The sequence below is a fragment of the Merops nubicus genome, unplaced genomic scaffold (assembly GCF_000691845.1).
Source record: "Merops nubicus isolate BGI_N331 unplaced genomic scaffold, ASM69184v1 scaffold12869, whole genome shotgun sequence".
Lineage (NCBI taxonomy): Eukaryota > Metazoa > Chordata > Aves > Coraciiformes > Meropidae > Merops > Merops nubicus.
In genome coordinates, this window is record NW_008629057.1 from 55,163 (window position 1) to 80,890 (window position 25,728).

The 25,728-nt window shown below is 47.6% G+C and overlaps 1 protein-coding gene across 1 annotated transcript in view; it reads left to right on the top strand.

Moving 5' to 3' along the window:
• The window catches only part of MDGA1 (MAM domain containing glycosylphosphatidylinositol anchor 1), a gene marked incomplete at its 5' end in the record, with an annotated part of 88,055 nt that overhangs the window by 49,609 nt on the left and 12,718 nt on the right, over positions 1-25,728 (top strand). The window contains 4 exons of the mRNA XM_008946866.1: positions 7,254-7,431; positions 8,921-8,944; positions 15,832-15,984; positions 17,227-17,361. Coding sequence (XP_008945114.1) covers positions 7,254-7,431; positions 8,921-8,944; positions 15,832-15,984; positions 17,227-17,361 — 490 coding nt within the window. The remainder of the gene's footprint in view (positions 1-7,253; positions 7,432-8,920; positions 8,945-15,831; positions 15,985-17,226; positions 17,362-25,728) is intronic.

The following is a 25,728-nucleotide window of genomic DNA, read 5'->3' on the forward strand; positions in this document are numbered from 1 at the left end:
TGCAGTTCACTGGTGCGCTTGTCTGGCAAATGCTAACTTTGTGTTTGCAATGTGATTATTTGCTCTGAAAACCCCTAATGAGTAATAGTTATCAAGCAAGGGAAATTAAATAAATCCAAGTTTAAACTTACGATAGCCCTTTAATTGATGTTGTTAATGCTTGATGTCATTTCCATCCAAGGTGGTAATGAAGTACTAACCCAAGAAAATGTCTTAATCCAACCTGACAGGCACAGGAAGTTTGATGAGAGATTATAAAGAAATACTAGAGTGATTGCCTTCATACACAAACCAAATTTCTCCACTACCCAAAACCTACCCAAAGGGCTTTTCCAGAGGGGGCAGGCATCTTCCCCATGGCTGATACCAGCCGGTCAGATTAGAATCCCCTATTAGGATTGTGCTGCTGAAATCTTGTGCAGCTGACACCAGTTTGGGAGGCAATGCTACCTCAGTGAAGGACCAGGGTACCATAAGGAAGATCTGAAAGATGGAAAACTACCTGGGTGGTTCAGGTGGGATGAAATGCAGTGGTGCAAATGGAAGGCCATGCATGTGGAGAGTGCTATCAGAGCGATCTGCTGCAGGCTGGGAGCTCATCAGTGGGAGGGGACTGAAGTGGAGGAGCGATAGGGGGTGAGCATGCTGGTAAGGTGAAGGTGTGAGAAAGGGCAAATGTGCTCCTAGGTGAAGCCTGAGCTTCTGCATCCTGTATGCAGGGCTGGGATACCAAACTCCAGCAAGGGTTATGGAGTAGATCAGGAAAAGTGAGACTCTGTGTTGCAAGAGGAGGCAGAGAATCCTCAGCTTGTTTAGCCTAGCAAAGCAAAGGCTGAGAGATGGTGTGACTGCTGTCTGTAGAAACATCAGGGAGTCAAGCAACAGGGAGGGAAAAGAGCCATTTAAGGTAAAGGACAATATTGGCACAAGATCAACTGGGTGCAAGCTGCCTGTGAATAAATTCAGGCTGGAAATGAGAACATTAGGCTGGTCAGGCTCTGGAACAGCCATCCAGCAGGAGGAACAGGCCAAACAGGAACAGCTTTTAGGATGGGATATGGTACATTCATAGAATGAATAAGCAGAGGTTGCCCCAGTGGTGACAGGGCTCTGCCAACCAGGAGTGTAATTCCCCTGCTGTGTCCCTGAATGTGGCTGTGCTTTTCCCTTCTCTAAACTCCTGAGGGACAGCAGAGGGCTATCAGAGCAGAGGGGTTTTATCCCTCTGCCAAAATACAGAAAGCAAGAATCAAATCTGCTCTGTTCAATTGTAATGTCAAAGACAAACCATCTTCCTCTGCTCTGCCCTGTGATAGCAAGGTGATATGAAGGACCAGAACCTCAATCCATTGCTGTGTGTCAGAAAGTGAATGGGAAAAAGTGAGAGTGAAGGGCCAGGTTTGTAGCACATTTTTCCATCATTGTGGAAAATATGGGAGCCATGTGTTCAGGAGAGGTTTCTAAAATTCCCTGTCCACACCTTGTTCTTGCCCTTGGTTCTGAGCATTTTTCATTCCTCTTTTCCCAAGGAATTTACAATGATCTTATTTCTACCCATAGAACTCATCTCCTGGGGTGTCATTCTTCAGCAATGGAGAATGTGTCTGGCCCTTGGATAACTTGATTTCAGTCTTTCATACTCTAAAGTGACATCCATAAATCACACATAAATCCTGTCATCATCTTTTCAGGGTTTTTTTTTTTAACTTTAAGAAGTCAATAGCATCTAAACTCTTTGAAGCTGCCTGTCTGCAAGGCATCCTATTGCTTTGGAGGTGCAAAAATTGAGGGCAAGGCGTGTTTGCTGAGGTAGCAGGGTAATTTGTATTGCAGAGCCTCATGTGCATCCCAGGAGTTGTTACCAATGCCATAACAAAGCTCAGCCCCTTCCAGTCCCTGGATTGAGGTGCTTGGGAGTATCTTTTTCTGGCTGTCACAAGTTTAAGGCCACAGACACTGCCGGTCCCATCATGTTGATGGTGGTGCTGTCACTGTTTCTGATCTTTATAAATGACACTCCCTTTGGAAGAGAGAAGCTTTGTCTTAGCTGGACTTTGTTGGTATGACTTGATGGCAGACACAGCTTCAGGAATTATATGTAGTGGTACATGCAGACCCCTAGGCAGAGCTACATAATGTGTCCAAGACTGGTGGCAAACAGAACTGGTAAAAATAGGAGGCTCTTTCACATCTTGAGTAGTATTGCCTGTCAGAGGAAAAGTGCCCTTCTGATGTTGTCACCTTCCCCTGATCCATGCTAAACCAGGATGTCTATGTCTGATGAGAAACTGAGGAGCTTGGCTGAGATTGACTGTTCTCCTGGAAAAGAGATGGATGTCCTCACACCTACTGCAGCCAGGGCACTGAGCTTTGAAGCCCACCCTGATTGCTGGCTGCTTAAAGAGTGCAGCCCACCAGCTGCATAGGCAATTGGAGATTATTTTGCCCACGTTATTGTCCCGTGCTACTTCCAGACCTTTTTGAGACACCTGTGCTGCACCACCAGGCTCCTCACAGCTCCTGGATGTCTGCTCTCCAGAGTGTCCTGGCACTCACAGAGCAGAAAGGAGGACTGAAGGGGTCTCAGCCTAGCACCCCACCTGCACATGTGCCAGAGACAGTGTTTGTCTGTTTGAGCCTTCCCCAGAGGCCCACGTCTGCGATTAGCTGGCGAGGGTGGAGCAGGAGTGCAGGCAGCCACCCTTGTCTCATCTGTGCTGCAGGAAAGGGCAGATGGGGAATTTGAATGAGGCTGAGAAAAAAAAGGAGAGAGAATGAGCGTGTGTGGAGAGGGTTTGGAGAGGAGATACTGGAAAGCACAGCTAGTGCTTGTGCCCTGAGCTGGAAAGTTGCTGAAGAAGCAGGACAAATAAAGAGAGAGTGGCAGGGCAGGAGTGAATAGCAATGCTGAGAAGCTGGATGCCCACAGAGCAATTCCTTTGCTCAAATCAGCTTGTTGGGGAATCTGCACGATTTTAATGTATGTTTTTCTAGCTGGTGTTTGCAACAGTTCCCTGGGGTGTGGTGATGAAACAAGTTGTCTTTTGAATTTTTTCCTCATGCAAGCATGTGCAGCTGCTTTGTATGCAGCTGGTTATGAGACCACATGCGTGGTACACAGGTCACACCAAGTCCCAGCACAGGAAGATTATCATGGTCTTGTGAATCCATGGTCCCGTTTGTTGAGTAGGACTGTGGCATTAACTATTGGTAGATATATTTGTTAATATCCTTTGATTTTATTATGTCTGTTAGCTGATACGTACCTGGCTTAAACACCATCCAGTCTGAAAAAAAAAAAAATAAATCTTTTTTCCTTTAATAGCCTACATAGAAAACGTAGATGTGGCAGTGTCATACTTTGGACCCCTCTGCTGTGACAGTGTCTCTGCAGGGATGGAAGCTGGGGGTGGGGGTTATGTAGCATCCTGCTTTTCTCTCTGAGGCTCCTGGTGTGTGTTCCTGGACCATGAGCCAGCTTGGCTGGCCACAGTGGGACAGGCACTCTCAAAGCATCGCCAGCTCAAACGATAAGATGGGGGACTAGGCAGATAATACCTACCAACAGAATGGGCTTGTGAGGAATGAGAAAGGGCAGAAATTGTTTGCAGATCCCAGAGCCTTGATGGCTAAGTACATATAAGCATATGCCTTGGTTGCTAATACTGCTTATGAGTGACAGGGGAAAGGGGGAAGGTTGCACTCTGCACATGTGAATGCATATGTCCCACACACGGCTGATTTCGCCCTTTGTGGGGTGTTCTTAGTGAACCTATTCTGCAAGAACATTCTCCCCTCTGCAGCCTAAGTGATATTCACAGCCAACTGGCAGAAGCTGTGGGTTTGTTTGTTTTTTTTTTTTCTTTTCCATCTCTGATTATTGGAAATGAAAGGAGGTGAAGGCAGAGATGAAGCTGTGCATTGCACTGTGCTCTTGTTCTGGCCCCACTGGCAGCATCCTGAGGCTGGTGATGAATGAGCTTGTTGCGTGAGATCCTCCACTGAGGCTTCAGCATCTCTAATAAGGTGGCCAGCATTTCACTGTCCTCTGTGCCTGCCTCTGCTTTATTAACTGCACCGCAGCAATATTAAGCTGGAGCACTGGGCCGTCATGATCAGAAGGAAGAAGGAGGCTGAAGAGGGGGTGGAGGGAAGAAGATACTAGGGTAGACTGAGAGAGGAGCACACACAGAGCAAGAGAACAAGGGCAGCAGCAGGCGATGGAAGATTAAAAACTGTGTACCTGCTGGACTGATGCATGCAGCTCTGCACAGACCTGCTGCTGGCAGCTGGGGAGGCAAAGGATGTTCAGGGAGGGGGAGGCAGAGCCAGACTTTGGCCTTAATGTCTCTGTCTGCTGGACCTGTGTGTGTGACTGCAAGCTGGCACCTGCTCTGTGTGCACAGAGCCAAGTGTCTGGCTGAAGCAGTCCCCTTTTTTGTCCCTTGCACTAATTTCATGCCCTTTAAACTGTGCTGGAAGTGCATCTGCACCTTTCTCCTGATGGCTGCAGCTAGCCCAGGAGAGACATTGGGCCCATGCTGCTTTTCACCCAGAAGAGCCAATCTTTCCAAAGATATCCCAGTCTGGTTCTGTCGGGACTGTAGGGACTGCAGTAAGGATGTGGGGAGGGCAGCCTTGCTGGCAGCCCGTTGCTGTGTCTGTCCAAGTTGAACAGAGACAGGACACAGACTGAGAGGAGTTGAGTCCAAAGTATTTGGTAGAAGGAAAAGACCCCTGTGAAACTTCTCCTCTGTGTTCCAAGAGGAGGTGCATGCCAGGACCTGGCTGTGCCTTTCCTGTTACCTAGTAATCCAGTTCTCTCCTGGGAAGCAGGACAATTGTGACCCATGGTGGGTATATGTGCCTTTATTAATTTATGTTTCACAGCCAAACCTGGGTGGCAGCCAGGTATTTATTTGGCTAAACCCACGTGCCCCTGAGGATAGACTCAACTAGGGGATCTGGAGCTTTGAAGCCCAGTCTGGAGGCTGATTTCACATTTTGACCTGGATTAGGTGATGTGGGAGAGCAAGTGACTTGGCAGTGCTCCCAGAGGCTTTAGATACCCAAATTCCACCTAACTCCCAGCTGAGGTGGAATTTGCACTGTCTGAATCTCACCCTCAGGCTTCTCTCTGACTCTGCATTTTGTTTCTCATCTAAAGGTTATGTCTAGACTATAGAAATGGCTCCTGACCTCCTCCTATTTGCTGGCTGTCTTCCCAGCAGCCCAGCTCATGGCAGCCTGCAGGGAGGAGCTACCACCAGCTCCCTGAATCAGGCTCCACTCCCTAAAAAGCCCCATGCCAGGAGCCATACTGCTCCAGCCTCCTGCTTCTGGCTTGTGACCCCTTCTCTCCCCCCAGAAAACTGGAGGTCTAATGCTAATGATCCCAGGTGAGATCCCTGCCACTGGGAGCCAGCTCTGTTCTTGCATGGCACAGTGGCAGTGTGGAGGGCTGGCAGATGGGAGTGCTGAGCAATAGCTGTGCCACTTGGATCAGCACCCAGCTCACGTGCGTGCGGATGGGGCGTCGTTGATGCAAATGGATCCTGGCAGCAACCCGGTGCCAAGTTCATGCTTGGTTCCTGGAGGCCCTGCCCTGGTCCTGTCCACTGGGGCTGCTCCCAGGTGCCTTGCAGGAAGGTGCCAAGCTGGGCAAAGGCACCAGAGCAGTTTGCAGCCTTCTAACCTGTCTTGCCCAGAGGAAGAGGGTGCAGAAAACAGTTCCTTCAGCAGTTTGCAGCCTTATCTGTTTAGATACACAGGTCTCTTTTAGGTACAATCTGTAAGGCAGGTATAAAGTTCACTGTGAGAGCCACAGGTTCCTAGGGGCCAGTCCCTGCCCCAGCACAGTACCATGGTAGGATCTGGTCCAGCCCTGCCTCTTTGCTTGGGTCCAAATGGTGGGCAGATCAACTCAGGTGAGGATGTGGGTCATTGGGTCCTGGCCACGTTGGAAATGAACGAGGCTCTGACAAGGGAAGCTCTCCAGTGGCAGCTTTTACTTCAGAGATGGAACTCACAGTTGTGTACGTTAAGGCTGGAGGCAGGCAGAGGAGGGATTGCTTGTGCTTGTTTTTACCAAGCGCCACATTTGCATTGCTCCCCTGCCCTGCCTGGCTGATGGCCTTCGCTCCTGCCATAGCCTCACTCCATCTTCTTGCCTCCAGCTCTCCACACTGACAGCTATGCTGTAAACCTCCCTCCCTGCATTCCTGTTCCAGTAATCCCGTAACTTCAGAGTCAGTGATGAACACTGAGCCTGCCTACCAGGGGAATTGCCTTTGCGAAGGAACCTGTCAGCCTAGAGGATATACCAGAGGCAGGGACAGGCTTAGTGCCTGGGGCAGTGAACACTGGGCATGGAAAGCCCTGCCTAAGGACTTTTTATCAGGTCCAGCATCCCCAATAACATATCCTGCCACAAGGATCCAGGCACTGCACAGCAACGGGCAGGAAATTGTATCTTCACAACATAATCGTTCTTATCCTTCCCCTGCCAAGCAAGCATGACTGTGGCAGGGAAGTTTCACTGACATGTAATTCATCATTTTTAGTGGTGGTGATTTTGACAACAATCTTTTTTCCCGTTGTTTTCTTGAAAATTCCCTGCTGCCTTAGCAAACTGAACAACGTTCAGCTGGTATGGTTCAGCGAGCATGGTTCAGCTCCTGCCTCAGTGGACATCAGAGAAAGAGAGAGCTGATGAGTGACTCTAGAGGACCACTGACTTGAACTGGACCCTTTGCTGTGATCTGAGGAGGCAGTGTGGGATAGGATTCAAGGGTGGATCCTGGGGAAGGGAGCTGAGACAGCATGGCAGTAGACAGGTCCCAGTGAGCACCAAATGAAATGTCACAGGGCCCAGGCAGTAGATTAATTAATTAATTCTGCAGCAATGATTTTGCACTGAAGGGTGTCTTGGCAAAACATCATGCTGTGTATGCACAGGATGTTGGTGCACTAATGGAGGTGAGCTGGGTTCATTCCTCCCCTCTTGGAGACATTGGTTCCAACACAGAGGTGCTCCAGGACTGGTAGTTTAAGCTGTCCCACCAAGTCAGGAGGACCCCAAGGCTTCAGGGAGAGCTCAGACTCCTGATCACTGATCTGTACCAGGGCTGGGAATTTTCAAACCAATTCTGCATAAACTTCTCATTGATAAGGGTATTAGATGGCAGGTAGGATCCCTCAGGTTTTCAGTTTCAGGATTTCTGTTAACACTGTGGGTTCTTTTTTCTCTGCAGCTGGCTCAGAGAAACACAATCCAAACCTTCATTCCTGTGCAGAAAATGGAGAAGGGCCTGTTGCTGGAGCACATCTTGCCCAACCTGAAGGTGCCTCAGAGCTATGAAGTTCGCCTGACACCCATCACCAGCTTTGGGGCTGGAGATATGGCTGCCCGCATCATCCGGTACATGGAACGTAGGTGTCTCCTTCTCGGTCCTGGCTACAGGAGCAGGTCCAAACCCCAGGCCTAGGGACACGAGCATGCATAGATGTTTTCTGTGACTCTTGGGTGGATCTCTCGTCTCTACGGAGTATTGATGGCACGGTGCTATCACATTTGGCTGTATTTTTACTGTTGTCATCAATGCAGGGCACTAGGTAAAGACCTTTGAGGGCCAGTCTCCACTCATCCTTCACTCAGCATCCCTGACTCACATTCTCCACTGTTGTGGTTTGAGGCTTGGAATGGGGGCGTGACCTTCCAGCAACTGGGAGGACCCTGGGTGGGGGTGAAACCATTGTATTCCCTCCCCTTCCCACACACACTCTGATAAGAGGCAGGGAGTGGTTTTTTGTTTCACTCCTGCCTTGGAGCTCGGAGAGGAAAGTTCTCCTTTCACTCCGTGGGACCCTGCAACCATTTCTGAGGGTTTTGTATATTTTATTTTTTGTATTATTCCCCTAATCTTTGTATATATTATTTTCCTTACCTCCCTTTTTCGTTTTCTGTTCCTTGTTGAACAATATACTTCATTTTTTTTCCAAAGTGTCTCTCTCTCTCTCGGGGGGGAGAGGCGAGTACATAATTCTGTTCCGTGTGGGTCCTGCCCTGAACCCCTTTTTACACGGAACCAGGACATCCACTCTGTGGGCAGGCACCCCCAAACCCCAGTCCTCCATCAGGCTGCACTGCAGCTTCCCATGTTACAGTTCTAGACAGCCACAGAACACTGTATACTAGCCACTTACCCATAAAAGTAAGAGGGTTTCAGGGGGATTCTGTTCTTTCCAGACCTGAACACACTGTGTCTTTCCTAACTAGTCACTAATAAACCTGTAGCTCTGTCCAGTTCCCTGAATCCCAGATCATTCCATTGATATATATTGACCACGCTTCTCTTCTCAGCATTCCAACAGCTCACAACTCTCCCCTTCCCACAATCCTATGATTTCTTTACTCCCCTCGGGTGTTTGGACTCTGTACTTCAGCAGAAACTATGGATCCCCCTCCTCCTATGTTTGCACGATTTCACACAACCCTTGTGTCCTGTGGAGTGACAATTTGTCTGATGTCCCCAGTATATCTGTTGTCTCAAAATTCCGCAGTGTCTCAAACTGTTTTGATGTCCCTCTTAGATACTAAGCTTTGGTATCCAGGTGGGTGCTATCCCAGTGGGGGCTCCAGAAGAAAACTGCTAGGGTGGCAGGATTCCCCTGTGCAATCCCGGGATCACCCCTTAGGTGGAGTTTTCTTAAATTCTATTGCTGCTTGGATCAGAGAGTCAGCATCTTGTTCCATCACCAAGGCAGACACTGAGCACTGCTGTTTCACAAGGATGCTGCTAGGAGATCTGTGCATCTATGACCTTTCCTGATGTGCTTTGTTTTCAGTCTTTGATTGTGATTTGCAATTTGAAGCAGTACTAGCTGTTCTGACTTGTTTTTCTGTTTCTTCTTCTTCCAGCAATCAACTATCCCAACCCAACAGGTAAGCGACGAGACCTTTGTATTTATGTTTTGCACGTCATGCATGTTAGTCAAGTGCTCCATCAGACCAGGCACGCCAGACAGCTGGAATATCCAGCTGACTTGGTCAAATCTTTTTCCTCAAAAGAGAACAAAATTACATACACTAATTCTTCCAGTAAGTAATGCCATTTGTTGTACCTCGAGTTATCGCCAGGAGACACACACCAGAGGTATGCCTCCCACTCACACTTGACATCTCTGTGACAGGATAGGCAGTGATATTGAACCCACCCTTCTCCTACCATTAGCAGTTTGCATCCAATAACCAGGTTATTAAAGTTCCCCAAAATATCTGTGCTTAAGGAATGTATATGCCCCACCCTCTTTTGACCAGGAAAGATGCCACTTTTATCTCTGCAGGCTGGTATGGAGCAGTCTCCAGCTCAGATCCCGTTCCTCTGGAAAGCTCACTGAGCACAGTCCCTTTCTCCTTCCTGCCTAGTGTCATCACTGCTTAATTGCTTATTTACCTTCTGGTCACTTCTACCAAGATGCAGGCCCACCTTTACTGAGCACCCAGAGCTCCTATTGATTCTGAGAGCAGAATACATTTCAGAATGATGACCTTTAACAAGAACATGATGGTGCCCATCGAGCATAAAGGAGAATTTCTAGCGTGCTGTAAGTAGTGGTGGAGTGATCTTCAGGGGATGAAACAAAGTCCCTTTGCTTTGGTTGTTTGATATAAGCCCAAGCAAAGAACAGAGAGCAGAGATGGGCAGACTACTTGCTGGTGGTCCGTGGGGAGCAGGTAGCTCCATGTAGCTGTTTCTTTCTCTCTGTTCCCAGCTGCTGAGTCAGCATTCAGTCTTTTTTTATATATTACTCTGTATATGTGTAGGCAAGTGCTACTGCTGCACTGCAGGGTACCAGTGGGAACGAGAAGCCACAATTAGGCAACAGCAGCCAGGAATCAGGGTATGGGGTTTTCTTGTTAAGGCAACCACAAGGCATTCACTCTTACAGGTTCACGCTCTGAGGATGGTTTGATAAACCATACTCTGCCTGAGAGCAGGAGCTTCTTTTAGAGTCAGAGGGATTTTGTAGCTCTAATTCCTGATTCCCTTTACTTTGTTTTTCCCCACCTTCTGATCCTCTTTAAATGTCCCCCATAGAAGACTTTCTGGGAAACACTGAGCATATTGCAGGGACCCACTCCAGAACATGCCCCTCAGTACTCAGTGGAGGAGGCAAGCATCCCGGCCTGCAAGTGGAAGTGACAAAATCTGCTCTTTTGCCACTTGCTTTTACAGTATATAAATCACTGGTAAAGCCAGAGCAACTATCCTAATTGTGTCAATTTCTTGGGGCCTTTGTAAACTGAGCTTTCAGATTGCTCACCTGGTGTTGCTTTGGCAGCTGAGACCAGAAAGACTGTATGAAATTTGCCTGTGGTGGAAGATAACTCAGACACACTTGTATTTTCCTGCAATACCACCCACACTTAGTGTTTCTCCTTGATACAAGTTACACATCCTGTGGTTGATATTGAGACCTCTGGGCCAGTCATCAGGGTCTTGCCCATGAATTGATGCCTTGAGACTGACTGCCTGAAGTTGCACCCACCACTCTTGCTGTCAGAGATACCCCTTCTTCTCAGACCTGCTGCTGACAGTAAAATATGAGCCCAAAGGCTCTTAGCTCCATCTCTGGAGCACAGCTTAGCTCCACATCTCTCATCCCAGTAACATGGAAATCCCTGCTACTACTTCTTCTTTTCCCACTTCCCCTGCTACCACCACCCCCAGGGAAAAGGCTTGGGACAGGACTGTAAAGGTATCCTCACGCTAAGCTGCCCAGCCAAATTCTGGGAGCAACCATTGAGAGCTTTCAAGTGAAAGGAAAAGATTAGATGATTAATGCCTCTGGCAGCCTGATCCAAGGGCATGCACAATGGTGATTAATTTACAAACTCTGAGAGTCACTTAATACAATTATTTCTTCACGCATTTTCTCTCTCCACCTAATAAGATGTTAATGATGTTGGGGCATGCATGCATGGGGCATGGTTACAGAGCCAGGTAGTGGGGTTATAAAGGAAAAGCAAAGTAAAAGCAGAGGAAGTGAACAAAAGACACCGAGGATTTCAAGTATTTAGAGATTAGCAGTAAGATTGACAGTAGCTCTTAAAAAAAAAAAAAAAGTTAATCTGGTTCTAAAACCCAGAATTTATCTTTAGAAAGCTATCTTAGAATTATCTGAATTCTAAGGGATTACCTTAGAGATCTCTTAGAATAACTGTTCACTGTAATATCATGATTAAATTCCAGTGGTGAGGAATCTGCTCTGCCCTGCTTACCTCTCCCCTACAATTTCATCTGGATGTAGCCTTCACTTTCTAAGACAAGCCCTGCAATGCTGCCCCATAAGCTAGTCCAGCTCATCAGCAGTGGATGGCTTGGTTACCCTGGTTCTAGGAGATGTAGCCTTGCAACCTCAGTGTTGAGGGCAATAAGAAACATAAGGGATTGCTGTTTTGTTTTTGATGTTGTTTGTTGGGATGGGGTTTTTTTTTGGTTGGGGTTTTTGTTTGGTTGGGTTTTAGTGGTGGTTTTGGTTTTTCTTCCTCCTGGCCAGTATGCCCTGCCCTTCCAGAGCAGAGATACTATTTCTCATGTATCTGCAGTCCAGCTGTGGGTGGTGCTAAAATCTTTTGGGATCATGGGTCAAGTACAGTGGGTGGTGATCCACACCAAACGCTGGTTGTTGTAGATCACCCTGGCTCACTGCTTCCTGTCTAGTGCTCGTGTGTCCTGTCTCTGATAATACCTCACAGTCTAGAGGAGAATGAGCTTGTTGCTTATGAGCAGTATGGACATGTAGGAATGAGATGTGATCCTATTAGTTGGAGTCTTCAAATCTGTGCCCATTCCTCAGGAATATGTGTAGTGCAAAGGTTAAAAAAAGTAACTGCCACTGATTCCTTGCATTGTGATGGGAAATAGGATTGTCTAGGCCGTATTATCTTCTCATCACAGATGGCAATGTGAAAGCAGATGACAATCCAGTACTACCCAACCAGCTACAGTATTGTGAAGTTTTCTTCTATTATGGGTTCTAAATGCTTCAGAACATTACAACAGAAAAGGCTGTTAAATATGTTTCTTGGATCCCAATGTACTTTGAGGTCACAATACAGTTTTCATTGTCTTCGTCTTCTAGATGGGGAAACTGATCTCCAGAGAGAAAGTGGGGGCCCGTGGGTCATACAGTAGGTCTGCAACAGAGCTGAGGCTCGGAGCATGGTCCCTTATGGTCTAAACCAGTTTTAGTCATCAGACCACAACTAAATGACAAAGGCAATTTTATTCAAGTGCACTCCATCTGCTATTCACCCGTAGTCTGCAGCTAGAATAGGATTTTTGGGGTTTTTTTTGCATTCATCTGCCAGCCAGAATTTCAGGGCCAGGGATGGCTTCCCCCTAAGGACTTGAAATGAAAACCTCCATTATATTTCTCAAGAAGGCAAAGCAACCAGAAATGCTAATAGCCACAGCAGAGGATCTCTCCCCTGGGGATGCAGGGAGGTGTCTGTAACCAGGAGCAAGTATCTCTGCACTTTGAGCTGCTGCCACCGCAAAGCCTGCCAAGGAAATCTGTTTGGTGAAGACAGTGCTAACTCCAGCCTTTGAGGAACCAGCTCCCCTGCCACCTCCACCTTGCCTCTAACAATCCAGAGAAGAACTTTTGTGTTCAATATTTAAATCCACTGTTTAATTTTTAAACAGGAAGCTTCCTTTGCACTGCAGTAGAGAGCCAGGATCCCTAGCAGACGGTGCAAGGCTGCAAGAAGGTTTGCTTCACACAGCTGAGGTCAACAGTTAGATCACCACTGTGGCCTCTGAAGCACAGCAGGTCATTTAAAGGTTTTCTTTTCAGCTGGATCTGCCAGGTTTCTCCTGGTGAGCTTTGCTGATAACGATGCAGAGGTGATGTGCTGGTGGTGTCCCAAACCACACCAAACATCTCCTAGTTATTCTGGGCACCTCCACTTTTACCTCTGAGAAACACCAGAGCTTTGCCTTCCTGTGGCTTGTTTTAAACCAAAGGACCAGGAGTCAGACCACTTGGGTTCTCTTTCCAGCTTTGGATCTGCCTGCTGTGACCTTAAACGTGTCTGTCTGTACTTCTGCGCATCGGTTTCCCCATGCGTAATGCAGGAGACGTATAGAAAGAGGCATTGCTACCTCACAGAGATGTTAAAAAGCCTTGTTCATTAGTTGTTGTAAAGTGCCGTGAGATCCAAAGCTAAGCAGAGGCAATGTGCCATAGTTAGAAACTCCTGCACAGCAAATGGTGTTGCACATAAGCTTTATCATGTTGTGGTGCATAGGAGCCTTCCCTATTTTATGCTCTCTGCTAGAAATGTTGCCTTCTGGAAGTAGCTGCATCTGAATGAGAGGAGAGGATGGAGTCATGGTCCTGTTTTGGCATTAAAAGAATTCTCTTCAAGCTTTCGAGTCTTCTTCTCCCCATGGGTGTGTGGGGCTTCTTACAAATGAAGCACTGTGGTCCATCAGCTGGCATGACCAGGCCTTGGCATTAAGCTGAGAATACTGTCCTCAGTCCTCTTCTCTTACTTGGCTCTCTCTGATCTCCACCTGAAGCTGGGCTTTCTCCTTAGTCTACCTCTTCTTTGGTTCCTGTGCCTCATACTTTGGGGGTTTGCTTTTCGATTGCAAAAAGATACTTAGAAGCTGCTTTCTCACCCTTTTCCCTCCGTGTGCTGGGGAATGAAAGAGGTCCCCCCATCCCACATAGCTGCCCTGCCTCACACCCCACAGGCATTTGCCCCTTCATCCTTTCACTGCTCCTTCCTCAGCTCCAGCTGCCATGTGGCCCCCTGTGCTCAGCACTGTGGAGCAGTGGCTAATTTGGATTAGGATGCTAATTAGAAATGAGCGGCTTGAACGGAAAGCACTTAGCCAGGGTTAATCAGCAGTTAAGTGGCCAGCCCAGCCAAGCTCCCAATGGCTGTGGCTCAGCTCGCAGGAGCAGCATTTCTGCTGAGCTTACAGAAGAAAACCCAGCTGCTCTGGTCCATGAACCAAGCCCTTGGCTTGCAGCACAGTGCCCAGCCTGTGGTGGGGAAGATCACTTTGAAGGCCACAGCAGGAGGCTTCCTCCTCTTTTCTCACTGGTTTGTTGGTATGAGGGAGAGAGACAGGCAAGAAGGGGAAAGCCATTTCCCTACTACATGGTTGTGCTGGCTTTTGATGCCTGTTTGGATGACAGTCATTTTCATTTCCAAATGCGAGAAGATGGGGAGGGCCTTAGCTGCAGGGGAGGAACTGGGAGGTGTGGCACCTTGGAGTCAAGATGCTGTTCATTTCATGAGTAGTCTTTCCTCTCTGGTACAAGATGGCAGGTTTTTGTGTGCATGACAGATTCGTGAGGTTCCTACCATCACAACACACCGTGTCTGCAGCTTCTGGCCCTGGCATTGCAGAAAGCTTCCTTTGCCCATCCCATCCTGGGCACCCAGCCTACAGGTTGCTGACCCTGCTCTGCCCTACATGTCCTGCCAGAGTTATGTTTGCTAGGACAGAGAGCTTCCTGCCCAGGAACCAAGCAGAGCAAACCACCACTGAAGATACACGAATGCAGGAGTCCAAGTAGGCATTTGGGCTTCTCTTCATCTGGGCCTGATAACAGGAACGGCGTGGGAGGTAAACCCCAAAAAGCTGAGTCTTTTTTTGGCACCAACATGCCATGGATGAGGTTTCTAGTACATCCCAAGTCTTTAGCAGGAGCCATGTTTTCCTTTCTGTATATGTTCTTTCAGTTTCATAGCACACCTTGCTGTTATACAAAGGCAGAAGGTAAAGAGATCCGTGCTTACTGTGTCTTTGCCACTCACAAAGTCTGAGATCCCTCCAGTTTCTGCCCAGAGATCTTTCAGAACGCAAAACAATTTTCACATTGGGTCTTACATCTGTTTTATCTTTCCCTTCTGCGTGTTTCCTCCATCCACCTCCTACTAGGTCAGCAGTACAAAGCTGGTTCTTGGCCTCTATTTCTGTGGCTCAAGAACTACCTTTTTACTAGAACGGTTAACATCTTCAGCCTGGTCAAATCCAATTCATTTCAATCTCTGCAAATCCATATTGAATTATCTCTGTGCACAAGATTTTTCACCTGTCTTACAATATGTGACAATCTTACAATATGGTAGGATGTGACTGTCTTGTGGTAGTAATAAAACTGAATACTGCACACGTGGTTGATCCTACATGAAGATCTTTTACCTACATGACTGATTTTGTTAGGGGAACCAGCATAAGCTGCAATATCAAACGTATGTTTTAGCTGATATAAATTGGTTGTACTCTTGCTAAATGACACATTTGTACCACTAAGCTGACCTCTTCTCCACAGCTGATCTTTTTCATGTGTGCCATAGTTTAGTTTGATATATAGCTTGAAGGGGGTCATCTGCTGGCACTTTTTCCTCTCTCTTGGGGAAATTATTCTACCATGAAGTTGTTCTGGTTTAAAAGCTCTTCTGGCCTGTTTGCCTTCAGTGCTCTTTTTACCCTCCTCTATGTTTCCCGCCTCAGACCTCCCAAGAGAACCTCTCTTTCTCTTTAGCCCTACTAGCCTTTTTCCATTTCATCAGACCATCCCGTCCATCAACCTGGATCAACCCTTCCATAATCATACTAATGACAGATATATTCCCTTTCAGCCTCCTCCTGAGGTCAGGGGCTGCCCATCTGTTGCCAGCTTGATGCAGAGCCTCAGTGATGACGCAGCCGTGCTGTGAGACTTGCTGCCAGCACCCAGGCAGCCTTGGGGAGGAGGTTTAAAAAGCTGCATCTGACCAACCCCTTCCCTTCCCCGCAGATAACACCTGCCGCTTTGAGGATGAGAAGATCTGTGGCTTCATGCAGGACAAGATGGACAACTTTGACTGGACCCGGCAGAACGCCCTGACCCAGAACCCCAAGCGTACCGTGAACACGGGGCCCCCCACGGACATCAGCGGCACGCCGGAGGGTAGGCACACATCTGGGTCTCTTTTGGGTTGGCTGTGGAGGCAAGGTGCAAGCCATCACTTGTCAGGAGTTCCACAGCTCTGGGAGCTGGTGGAGTGCTGAGCTGCTTTCCACACAACGCTCTTCTCCTCTGCATGGGGTACAGGGAACAAGCGGTTAATTTGGATGTTACTGATTGGCATTAAACACACAATTAAAACACCCACGACTTTGTTTAAGGGAGAAGTGTGAACATTAGTTCTTGTTACCAGTTAATTGCCTGCTGCCTAATACCCTTGTCCCATTTGATGCTTTTTTTGAAGTAAAAAATGGATAAACAAGCAGGAGAACATCTCTAACACCTAGAAACGGCTCGGCTGCTTTTAGCCAGCTATTTCCTCAGAGGTTGTCTTGGGGAGGCAAACAGACCTTCTCAGTACCAAGCAGGAGCAGGAGAGACCAGACAGGAGGTGCCTGCAGGGTGGCAACAAATGCCTTGCCTCTAGGTAGAGGAAACTGGTGCTGTGTATTGCTCACACTAGCTGTGTATGGAGTATGTACTCCCATTTTAGCTGGATAGTACTCTTGTCCTCTCTAATGAGGAAAGTAAATTTCCTCAAGCACAAATCTTGGAACTTAAAAAAAAAAAAGGAAACATCTGATGTCCAGCTAAGGAAATGGCTTTTCCCATTAGTGTCCAGTACACCAGCCTGATCAAGCATTGCAAATGATGCCAACAAATTCAATAGCTAACCTGTTCCTCCCTGGGTTGTTAACAACTAGTTTAGCGTTGTTTGCTTTAGACAATAATATTGTTTAGGCCAGATAGACCGAATCCTCTCTCCCTCTGCTTGAGGCAGACAAATCAGGTTGGAATGGTTTCTCCCTCCCCTTTCTGTTTTCCTCCTTACACAGTGCAGTCAGCTCTGGAGCTCCTCATGCTACAGGAGAAAGGCTCATTTCAAACCCAGACAGAGGTGTGTGTGTGCATGTTCAGGGACTCCCCTGCTGCATGCACTCACAGTGGCTCTGCTGATGCCCAGATCTTCTGCTCTCCCCTAAATACTGCAGAGGCTGGGTAGGCACGAAGGGCATCCTGCAAGCATCACTGGCCAGGACTACAGTGGATGCAGAGTGGATGGGAAGAGCAAGGCCATGTCTCTCAGAGGAGGGATGGTTTGCCAGTCCTCGGCATCCTGTCGCTTGCAGGAAGGGAGACCCACTGCACGCTGCCTTTCCCCACCTTTCCCTCTCTGTTCTGTAGGTTACTATATGTTCATCGAGGCATCCCGGCCCCGGGTGACAGGAGACAAAGCCCGGCTCATCAGCCCCCTCTACAACATCACTGCCAAGTATTACTGTGTCTCCTTTTACTACCACATGTACGGGAAGCACATCGGTGAGTACCTTCCAGGGAGGGATAAGCCCAGCCTCGTCCAGGCTGTCAGGGGAGACCTTCAGCCTCTTGCTCCACCAGCGGTGCCTGTGGCTAGTGATTCAGGAGGGTGGGAGTCCTGGCCCAGTGCTCAAAGTGCCAGGGTGGGCTGCTGCTTTTTTTTTTTACTTGTCCCTTACCTGCATCCTTGCAGCATCATCCTCAGGGCAGTATCTTGCAGTCAGCCATCACCACTTCCCCTCTGACTCACTCCTCTTTCAGTATAAGGCTCCCTATCCTCCATCAAAAAGAGCATTGTACTCATGTGCACATATTTTCCCTACTCATGACCACAGCCACTTTGCTCCGAGCAGAAGGACAGCCCGTCTGAAAGCAGATAGAGGTGGAAGGGCTTTGTGGGACTGGAGGGCTCTATGGTGGCCACAGCTATTTTGGGGTGGGCAGTATGCATGTTCCCTTAGCTGTGCCAAGGGGCTGTCTGCTCTGCCTGACTCCCTCCTCTCTAACTGTAAGCCTGTCACTGCAGTGAGCACCCCAGAAGCGCCTGGCACGCTAATGAGTTTCCATATCCAGTCAAGGAGCAATTGCTAATTCGTCACCTCTTGATTATAATTTCATTAATTTGAATAATAGATGCACTCTTCCCACAGCACGCTGGGTTATTAATCACCTGCTGGACTGGAGCCTGACTGAAAAATCAGGGCCCAAGCAGGAAAGTGTCCGCCCTTCAATAAACGGGGTTAATTAACAGCTCTCTGCTTGGCACTGTTGATGTCATTGGGAGGGGATCCGCTCCTGAGCCTGGCTACCACGTCTCCACGCATGTGGCACGGCAGAGAGATTAAGCTGCAAAATCTGGGATCTCCTTCTCTCAGTGGGGAGAAGGCTGAAACCATGACCCAGTGGGTGCCAGGAGGCAAGGGCTGGGCTGTGGTTTGCTGAGCAGGTCTCCATCCCTGTCTTTGCTCTGAGGGCTCAGGTTTGCTGCCTGCACTCAGAGCCTGGCTAGGTCGGAGGTGTTTGCACATACCTGTATTCCCCCTGCAGACAGGCTGCTCTATGCTGTCTTCATGCTGGGGGTGACAGCTTGCTCGGGCAGAGCACCGTCAGTGTTGGTTCACACCAGGTTTTCCTGGACCTGCTGATCTGTCTTAGTTGGCAGAGTTCACCTACCAATCCTGGCTGGCAAACTCCCTTGTTCTCTGCAGTTGTCCATTGTGATCAGTCAGTCTTGCTGTGTAATTCCTGCATATCTTCTCCTGGAGGCTTTGAAAGGGATTTCGTTCTTTGTGATGGCAATGAAGGGTGGCCCAGAACAGTGGGAGACTGGCAAGGATAAAAGATATGGAGGAAGGAGGCCTCTCTTGCTTTGTTTCTTTTAGGAATACAGCTACGTGTCATATTTCCAAGTTCATTTCACAAGGAAGGTAAATCAGCTTTTGCTTGCTTTTCTAAGAGAGCTCTGTTTTACAGCTCTCATGTGTCGGTCTGTCTGGAAATGGGGTGGACTGGACATGCCAGGGAATCAATTCATTACAGCTTTTTGGCTTTTACCATTTTTAACTCTTTATTCATTTGCCCCACCCACAAATTGCCCAGAGCAAAAGATACAGTGACTTCCAAGACCTAAGAAAGCCACCAAGTGCCATTTTCTATTCCTCAGCTTTAAACACCTCTTATATCTGTTGATTTTTCCCTTCATACTCAATGTTGTTACCCCTGCCTGCTCCCCATGTTCCCCTTGTTGAGCTAAGGGCCCGATAAATCTATGTGATGTGGATAGATTCCTTCAGTGCCATATGATGATTTCCAGAGTGGGTGCTGCTGAGCTGAGAGCAAATAAGTTATTCTAAAATGAGGCTGACTAGATAGAGTCAGAGAATGAGAGAGAAAGAAATGAGAAAAAGTTCTTTTTCTGTGGAATATGTGGCTTGGTCTAGAGAACCCACAATATATCTGTCTGCAAATTGAAATTCAGCACCATGTATCTGCTCTCTACTCCAAAGTTTCTTTCAGGACCAGTCACAATATTCTGTAGTCATTTTGCCTTCTCTTCTACATATCAGGGCACTGGGGTGAAACTGAGACCTCTCCAGGAAAAATCAGAAAGCCTAGTAATCCTAAAATTGCCTGGGTTTCATCATTCCCATCGTACTATTTAGTAATTCTTATGATACTTGGTCTTTTTCCTGACTGCCAGGCTGGCAGTGCTCTAGCAGCACTGTCCTCATCCCTGCTCTCACACCAATGAACCCACACTGGGAGCATGCCCTGTTTCACCAGGAGGTCTAATGGCTCCATCTGCATTTCTAATGCACATTGGTTATTCCCTGGCTAGTTTTGCTTGTGCAGAGGTTTTGAAATCCAGCCAGGAAGTTTTGGCTTATTTGGTGGTGCCAGGCTCTGTGCCCTCAGTGGCTGAAGCCCTCTGAGAGTCCCCTGGGGAAGTGGCAGCCTGCCTGAGGGCAAAGCAAATTTCTTCAGCTCTTCTCCTTTAGCCCTGGGTTGGAGGAGAGTGTCCCTTCTCAAATACAAGGCTCATCACTGCAACTTCTCCTGTCAAATGAGGAGACAGACCCTGGCTTCCTACCTGTATCACATACAAGACAACATGAAGGTAAAGATGGGGTAGCTACAACCCTGGGCCGTGTCTTGCTTCCCATATATCCAGCTGCCCTTGATGCCTGCAGACATGGCCCTAACTCCTGGCTCACCTAGTGCCAGCCAAGTCCTACCAAGCCAGATGCCAGCCCTCCTGAGCCAGCTATAGGACTTAGCAAGAGCATATCAGATGTTCCTTTTGGCAGAGAGTGCCAGCAAGAGGACATCTCCCAGCCCAAGCCTCTCCTAGCAGCTCCAGCTCCATCGTGGAGCAAACCAAAGCTCTGTCACTATGAAAAGAAGCTATATAAAATCCCGACATTTATTTATTTTTTTTAATAACCCTTTTATTACCTTTTTCCCCCCTTCTACAGGAGTTGAAAGCTGGTTTACTCTCACAATTTGACTATAAAATATCCATAGCCATCCAAGCAAATCTTCCCTGGGAGAGTTCCCAGACACTACTCGTTTATAATAGATATGACGAAAGAGGGAAACAGAATACAAATGGACCTTTTGTAGCCGTGGTATAAAATATTCAGCGACTAGCAGAGCAGGGTGATGTTGAATATCTCTCAGCTGATACGAAAGCAGGGTGAAGGGGAGATCCCTCCAGGCAATTCCTGTTCTTCTGGGGTTACTTGGTCATTGGTTTTCCCTCCTCTGGTCCCCTCCAGAGTGAGCATTTGCATTGCCCTATGATCCTGCCCAACCAAACACAGAAGTCGGTCTGAGGGGAAGGACAGAAACCCCATCTCCACCTGGCATTCAAGAATGAGTGTATCTTGCTTGCAACAGGCACAGGTTGGAGGAACTGGTTGCTTTCTTCAGGAGTGGAGGCTAGCCATGACAGGCAGCAACCAGTCACCAAATTCAAAAAGCATCTTTGTCAAGTTGGCTTGATGAGTCAGCATTGCAGGTGGGAGCAGCTCCTCAAGTCCTTGCTTCAGCTGTCAGACTCCCCTTCCTCCCTCCCCAAGGGCTGCCTGGGAGGGGGATGCTTTGAGACAACAGTGTCCCAACAGACTGCTCCCACCACAGTCTCTTGTCACCTGTCTCTTATATCTCCTAGCTCAGCGGTAGCCAGGTTATGATCTGCACAACCTCTTGCCTGCTGCTGGATGCTCTCACAGACCCTGCCGCAAGAGTTGCCTTCAGGGTCAGACCCCATGAGGATGACTGCTCAGAGGGATGAGGAAATTTCAGCCACAGAGGATTTAACTTTTTGCGTTGTCATTGTGGTCCCCATGGTACACAGTGATTGCTAACTCTCTAGCTCCCTGCCTCATGAGCCAGTGGCTGTGCTCACTCAGAAAATGCTTGTCTCAAGGAGTTTATTTTCTCACAGGGGTACTTACATTCAAACAGTGATGTAGGTTGTACCCAAGCAGCATTTTTCCAGCCTTCTTCTGATTTCTGATCTCAGTGGTAGATCCTCTTCAAACATTTTTTGCTATATTTGTAATAGAACTAGTCACTGCATACAGGCTTAAGATGAGATACAGCCTCAGAGAGGGGAGAAGACCCCACCTTGTCCTGGGGTACCTCCCAAAGTGGAACTGTTCAGTGACATGCTCTAGTGAAACTGTCAGGTCTTAGGCTTCAAGAGCTGCACCTGCTTGAAAGCAATGTCTGAAGACCCTGTTCTTGGCTTGCAATTTTTTTGTACTTTTGTACTTCTTCAATTCAGATGATGCAACCAATGCAAAGGTGTGTCTGAGAGGTCACAGTGGATACATAGGAGACAGTGTTAGCACAGATGCAATGTGTCAGCATCTTGTTTCTGACAAGTGACAGTAGCCAGAGCTGTCAGGTCACACAGATTGATAGCTACCAGCTATGTCAGTGTAAAAGCAATTCAAACTATGAAGACATCCTTCTAAGATTCGACATCATAGCTTCCTCATTCCTACCCAAACCTTGTTTATGAACACAGCACCCTGCTACTGCACACAGTTATACAGGTGACACCCTGGAGGTAGCTGCATTCTGTTGGGCATATAAAGGTTGCTTTATATACAAATGCATCATTCATGAAATCCATGCCATTATCTCCAACGCAATAACTCTACACAGTAGAGATTACATCACTGGATTGATTGAGGGAAGGCTGATTTTCCTAATGAGCATGATTCACTTCCCTCTAGGCTCTTGAAAACAAGTTGCAGTTCGAGTTAATTGAACAGTTTGTAATGAAAAAATGTATTCAGTTTTGTAAATACTCTTTCTTTTTCCACTTAGCAGGTGGGTTCTTGGCTTCACTCATTCCTCTATCAATAGATGTGTATTTGACTAATGTTTTGTGCAGATATCCAACAGCTTCCCCTGGGCCATGATATGGACTCTTTGGAGAGGCTGTGGTCTCTTCTGGTGGTATCTGCTTTTTTGAGGGGGAAGTTAGTCAAGTTCCATGATCACAAGCAAGGATTACAAATACCTGGCAGGATAACCACATATTTGTAAAGTGTCATTCATGTTCTGTACTTTCAATACAATGGCTTGAACTAAAGACTGTTGAAGTCATTGTTTTTCTAAGGACTTCAGTGAACGTTGGATTAGAGCCATAGATTTAAAGATTATTAAGACCAGATGGGAGCAATACATCATCTAATCAAACTTCCTGCATAACCCAGGGCAGAGAATTCTCTTCAGTTACTCTTGCTGGAGCCCAGTGAATACATTTTTGTTGGATATTTACTTACAATGAGCACCAACAGCAGGCTTGACACAGCTTGCGGGTGTGGGACTGATTCATCCCTAACCCAAAGAGCCTGGCATGTAAAATTGAAGAAGACATGGAGAGCAGGGAAAGGTATTCAGTTGTGTATTGGCTATGTGTCATTTTTATTCCATGAATAACGTGTCTTCATGTTGATGCAGACATTCTGCTTAGTACTTTGAATCTGGGTGCACTGATGCTTGCCTTTCCTTGCACCTCACTAAAAGTACATCACCAAATCAAGCTCCTGGTGCAAACAGCCACTGCAATGTTGGCTTCTTCAAAAGTCCTGTTCTTCTGTCTTGCCAGTCATGATCTGACGATGTTTCTGCTACAGAATGTGTTAAGAAGGTTGTCAGGGGCACAGACCGGTGACACAAATTCATTTGCAGATACCCTGAATCCCCACAGATCATCTTTGCTCCATCTCACTTGATTTGAGTCACTGTGACTTACCTGATGTGAAGCTGCTGTGATCCTCTCTCCCTTCCTCCAGGCTCTCAGCAAAGCATCTTTCCATTCAGGCTTGGCTCATAGCAGCAGCAGCAGCAGCCTTGCACCAAGTTGAGTAGCTGTAAAGATACACTGCAACCTGATCATCTTCTGAGGCATCAGCTATAGCATCAATTATTCAGACCCTGAAACTACTAGATACAAAACTTAACAGACACTTAAGAGGAACCAGGAGCTCTCAACACACATGCAGCTACTTCTTTAACACTCCCAGGTCACTCTTCTGTTCTTCCCATTAAGTATGTCACCAATACCAGAATCGTAGAAGTGGAGACTGAATTTGGTCGTTCCAGGTGCACATCTGGAGCCCCCTCTGGGTGCTCTGACAAAATAAAGGATCGGGGTCCAGAGTGCACATTTATATTGCACTACTTGGGCAACCATCCCAGTCTGTTCTTGAACTTCAACAACACATGACTTTGTAAAATGTATTGAAATGCCTCCCAGAAAATAAAAAGGTGCTCAACAAGTGTCAGTCATTACTTCCAGGATTGACTGCCTCTCCTAAAGAGACCTCTGCAGGGATGAAAGGCATGCCAGCACTTGAATTGAAGGATCCAGGTTGGGAGTTTTACTGTCTAAGCCAGTCCCCTAGAAGTTTTCTGGTGAAAGTACAGCCCAGCATGAAATGGGAAAGGAATCTTTTGCTGTAATGCATCCTGCCTCCAAGCTAGGAACACAGTTTTCCACAACAAACTGCTTCCCAGGCCTGAAACATTGACCTTTCCTGTCTCCTTGGGTCAGGCAGAGAAGGCCAGAGAACAGATTTTGAATGGTGTCTTCAGTTCAACAGGAAGAATATGTGATCTCAGCTGCTCATTCCTGCCGTCTGGCTGGCTTCAGCATCACACTGAACCAGCCCATCTGCTCCAAGCCCTGCAGCCTTGCAGCTGCCCTGTGCTTGGCTCCCAGGACCGAGAGACCACAGGCTGAGTGGTGATGGGGAAATAGGTTATTAACAGAGAAAGAGAAGAGACAAAGTCTTCCTCAGCATAAGTACAGCTGCTGTTGTGGATGTGTACCCTCACACACACCCCACTTGTATTTTTGGAGCTCTTGGAGGCTCCAGCTTCTCTAGCTGAGGTCTTTGCAAAGCCTGACCAGAGAAAGGAGGCAGGTAGACTCTCCCATCTGGCTGTTGTGCATTTAAACACACCTTCATAGACACCCTGGAAGCATCTATGAAGCAGAATTCCGTTTCAGCTCACCTGAGAGAGCTGAGCACATTGTGTGCTCTCAGTCTGAGAGCTGAGTGCATGAATTGTGCAAAGGACCCATCTGTCCCTGGTGGTAAAGATGAAAGGGTCCGTTATCAAAGCTGGGAGAAGAGAAAGCATTTGCCTGGAGACATCTGGGCATGTAATGAAACAGAGGGTGAAAAAGGAGCAAGCAGACCTCACAGCAACTATGGTTCACTCCTCTTTGTGAGTCTGCAGAATTGGTGGGAAAAGTTGCCTACACATGGTCTCCTTCTTTCTACATTCTTCATACTTCCATTTTTCCACAGGATGGCCTTGCCTCCCTAAGGCAGTATCCAGTACCTCTGGGGCCCACCAGCTACAGGAACTGTAAGAGGGAGAGGGCTTCTTGGCTGCTTTCAGACTGCTTGACTCCAGAAAATATCAGGGGGAGAGAAAGATGGGCTACTGCAGCTCATTTGTCTGAGGCACAGAGCAAATGTTATGATATTGTCCATGGGCTGACCAGCACTGCTACCTATGAAGCATGATCTTTACAGCTGCTTTCACCACCATAGGTCTCAAACCCTGCCTTGGACTTGGGCTTTGTAATGGTAACTTGGTATCCCCCAGAAAGACTCCCAGGTCCTTCTCTGCAGAGCTGCTTTCCAGCAGGTCAGCTGGACTTGGTCTTTGTAAAGGTAATCACTGTCTGGCGTCTACCCTCTGAAGGGTCTTAGGCCCATAGTCCAGGCAGTCCATTCTGGGGCTTGAGGTTAATTTAGATGCTCCAATCTACAGTCCTCAGCTTTAGGAGAGTGATGCAGGCTGCCAGGTGAGGATCACAGAATTGTAGGGGTTGGAAGGGACCTCTGAAGATCATCTAGTCCAACCCCCCTACCAAAGCAGGTTCACCTAGAGCAGGTTGCCCAAGTATGTATCCAGGTGGATTTTGAAAGTCTCTAGAAAAAGAGACTCCACCACCCCTCTGGACAGCCTGTTCTAGTGTTCTATCACCCTCAAAGTAAAGGTTTTCCTTATGCTTAGGTGGAACTTCCTGTGCTCCTGTTTGTGCCCATTGCCCCTTGTCCTATCACTGGGCACCACTGAAAAGAGTCTGGCCCCATCCCCTTGACACCCACCCTTTAGGTATTTATGAGCATTGATAAGATCCCTTCTCAGTCTTCTCTTCTCCAGGCTAAACAGCCCCAGGCCTCTCAGCCTTTCCTCATAAAGGAGATGCTCCAGTGCTACCCTCGTCTTTGTAGCCTTTCTTTGTACTCTCTCCAGTAGTTCCCTGTGTCTCTTGAACTAAGGAGCCCAGAACTGGACGCAGTACTCCAGACGTGCCCTCCCTAC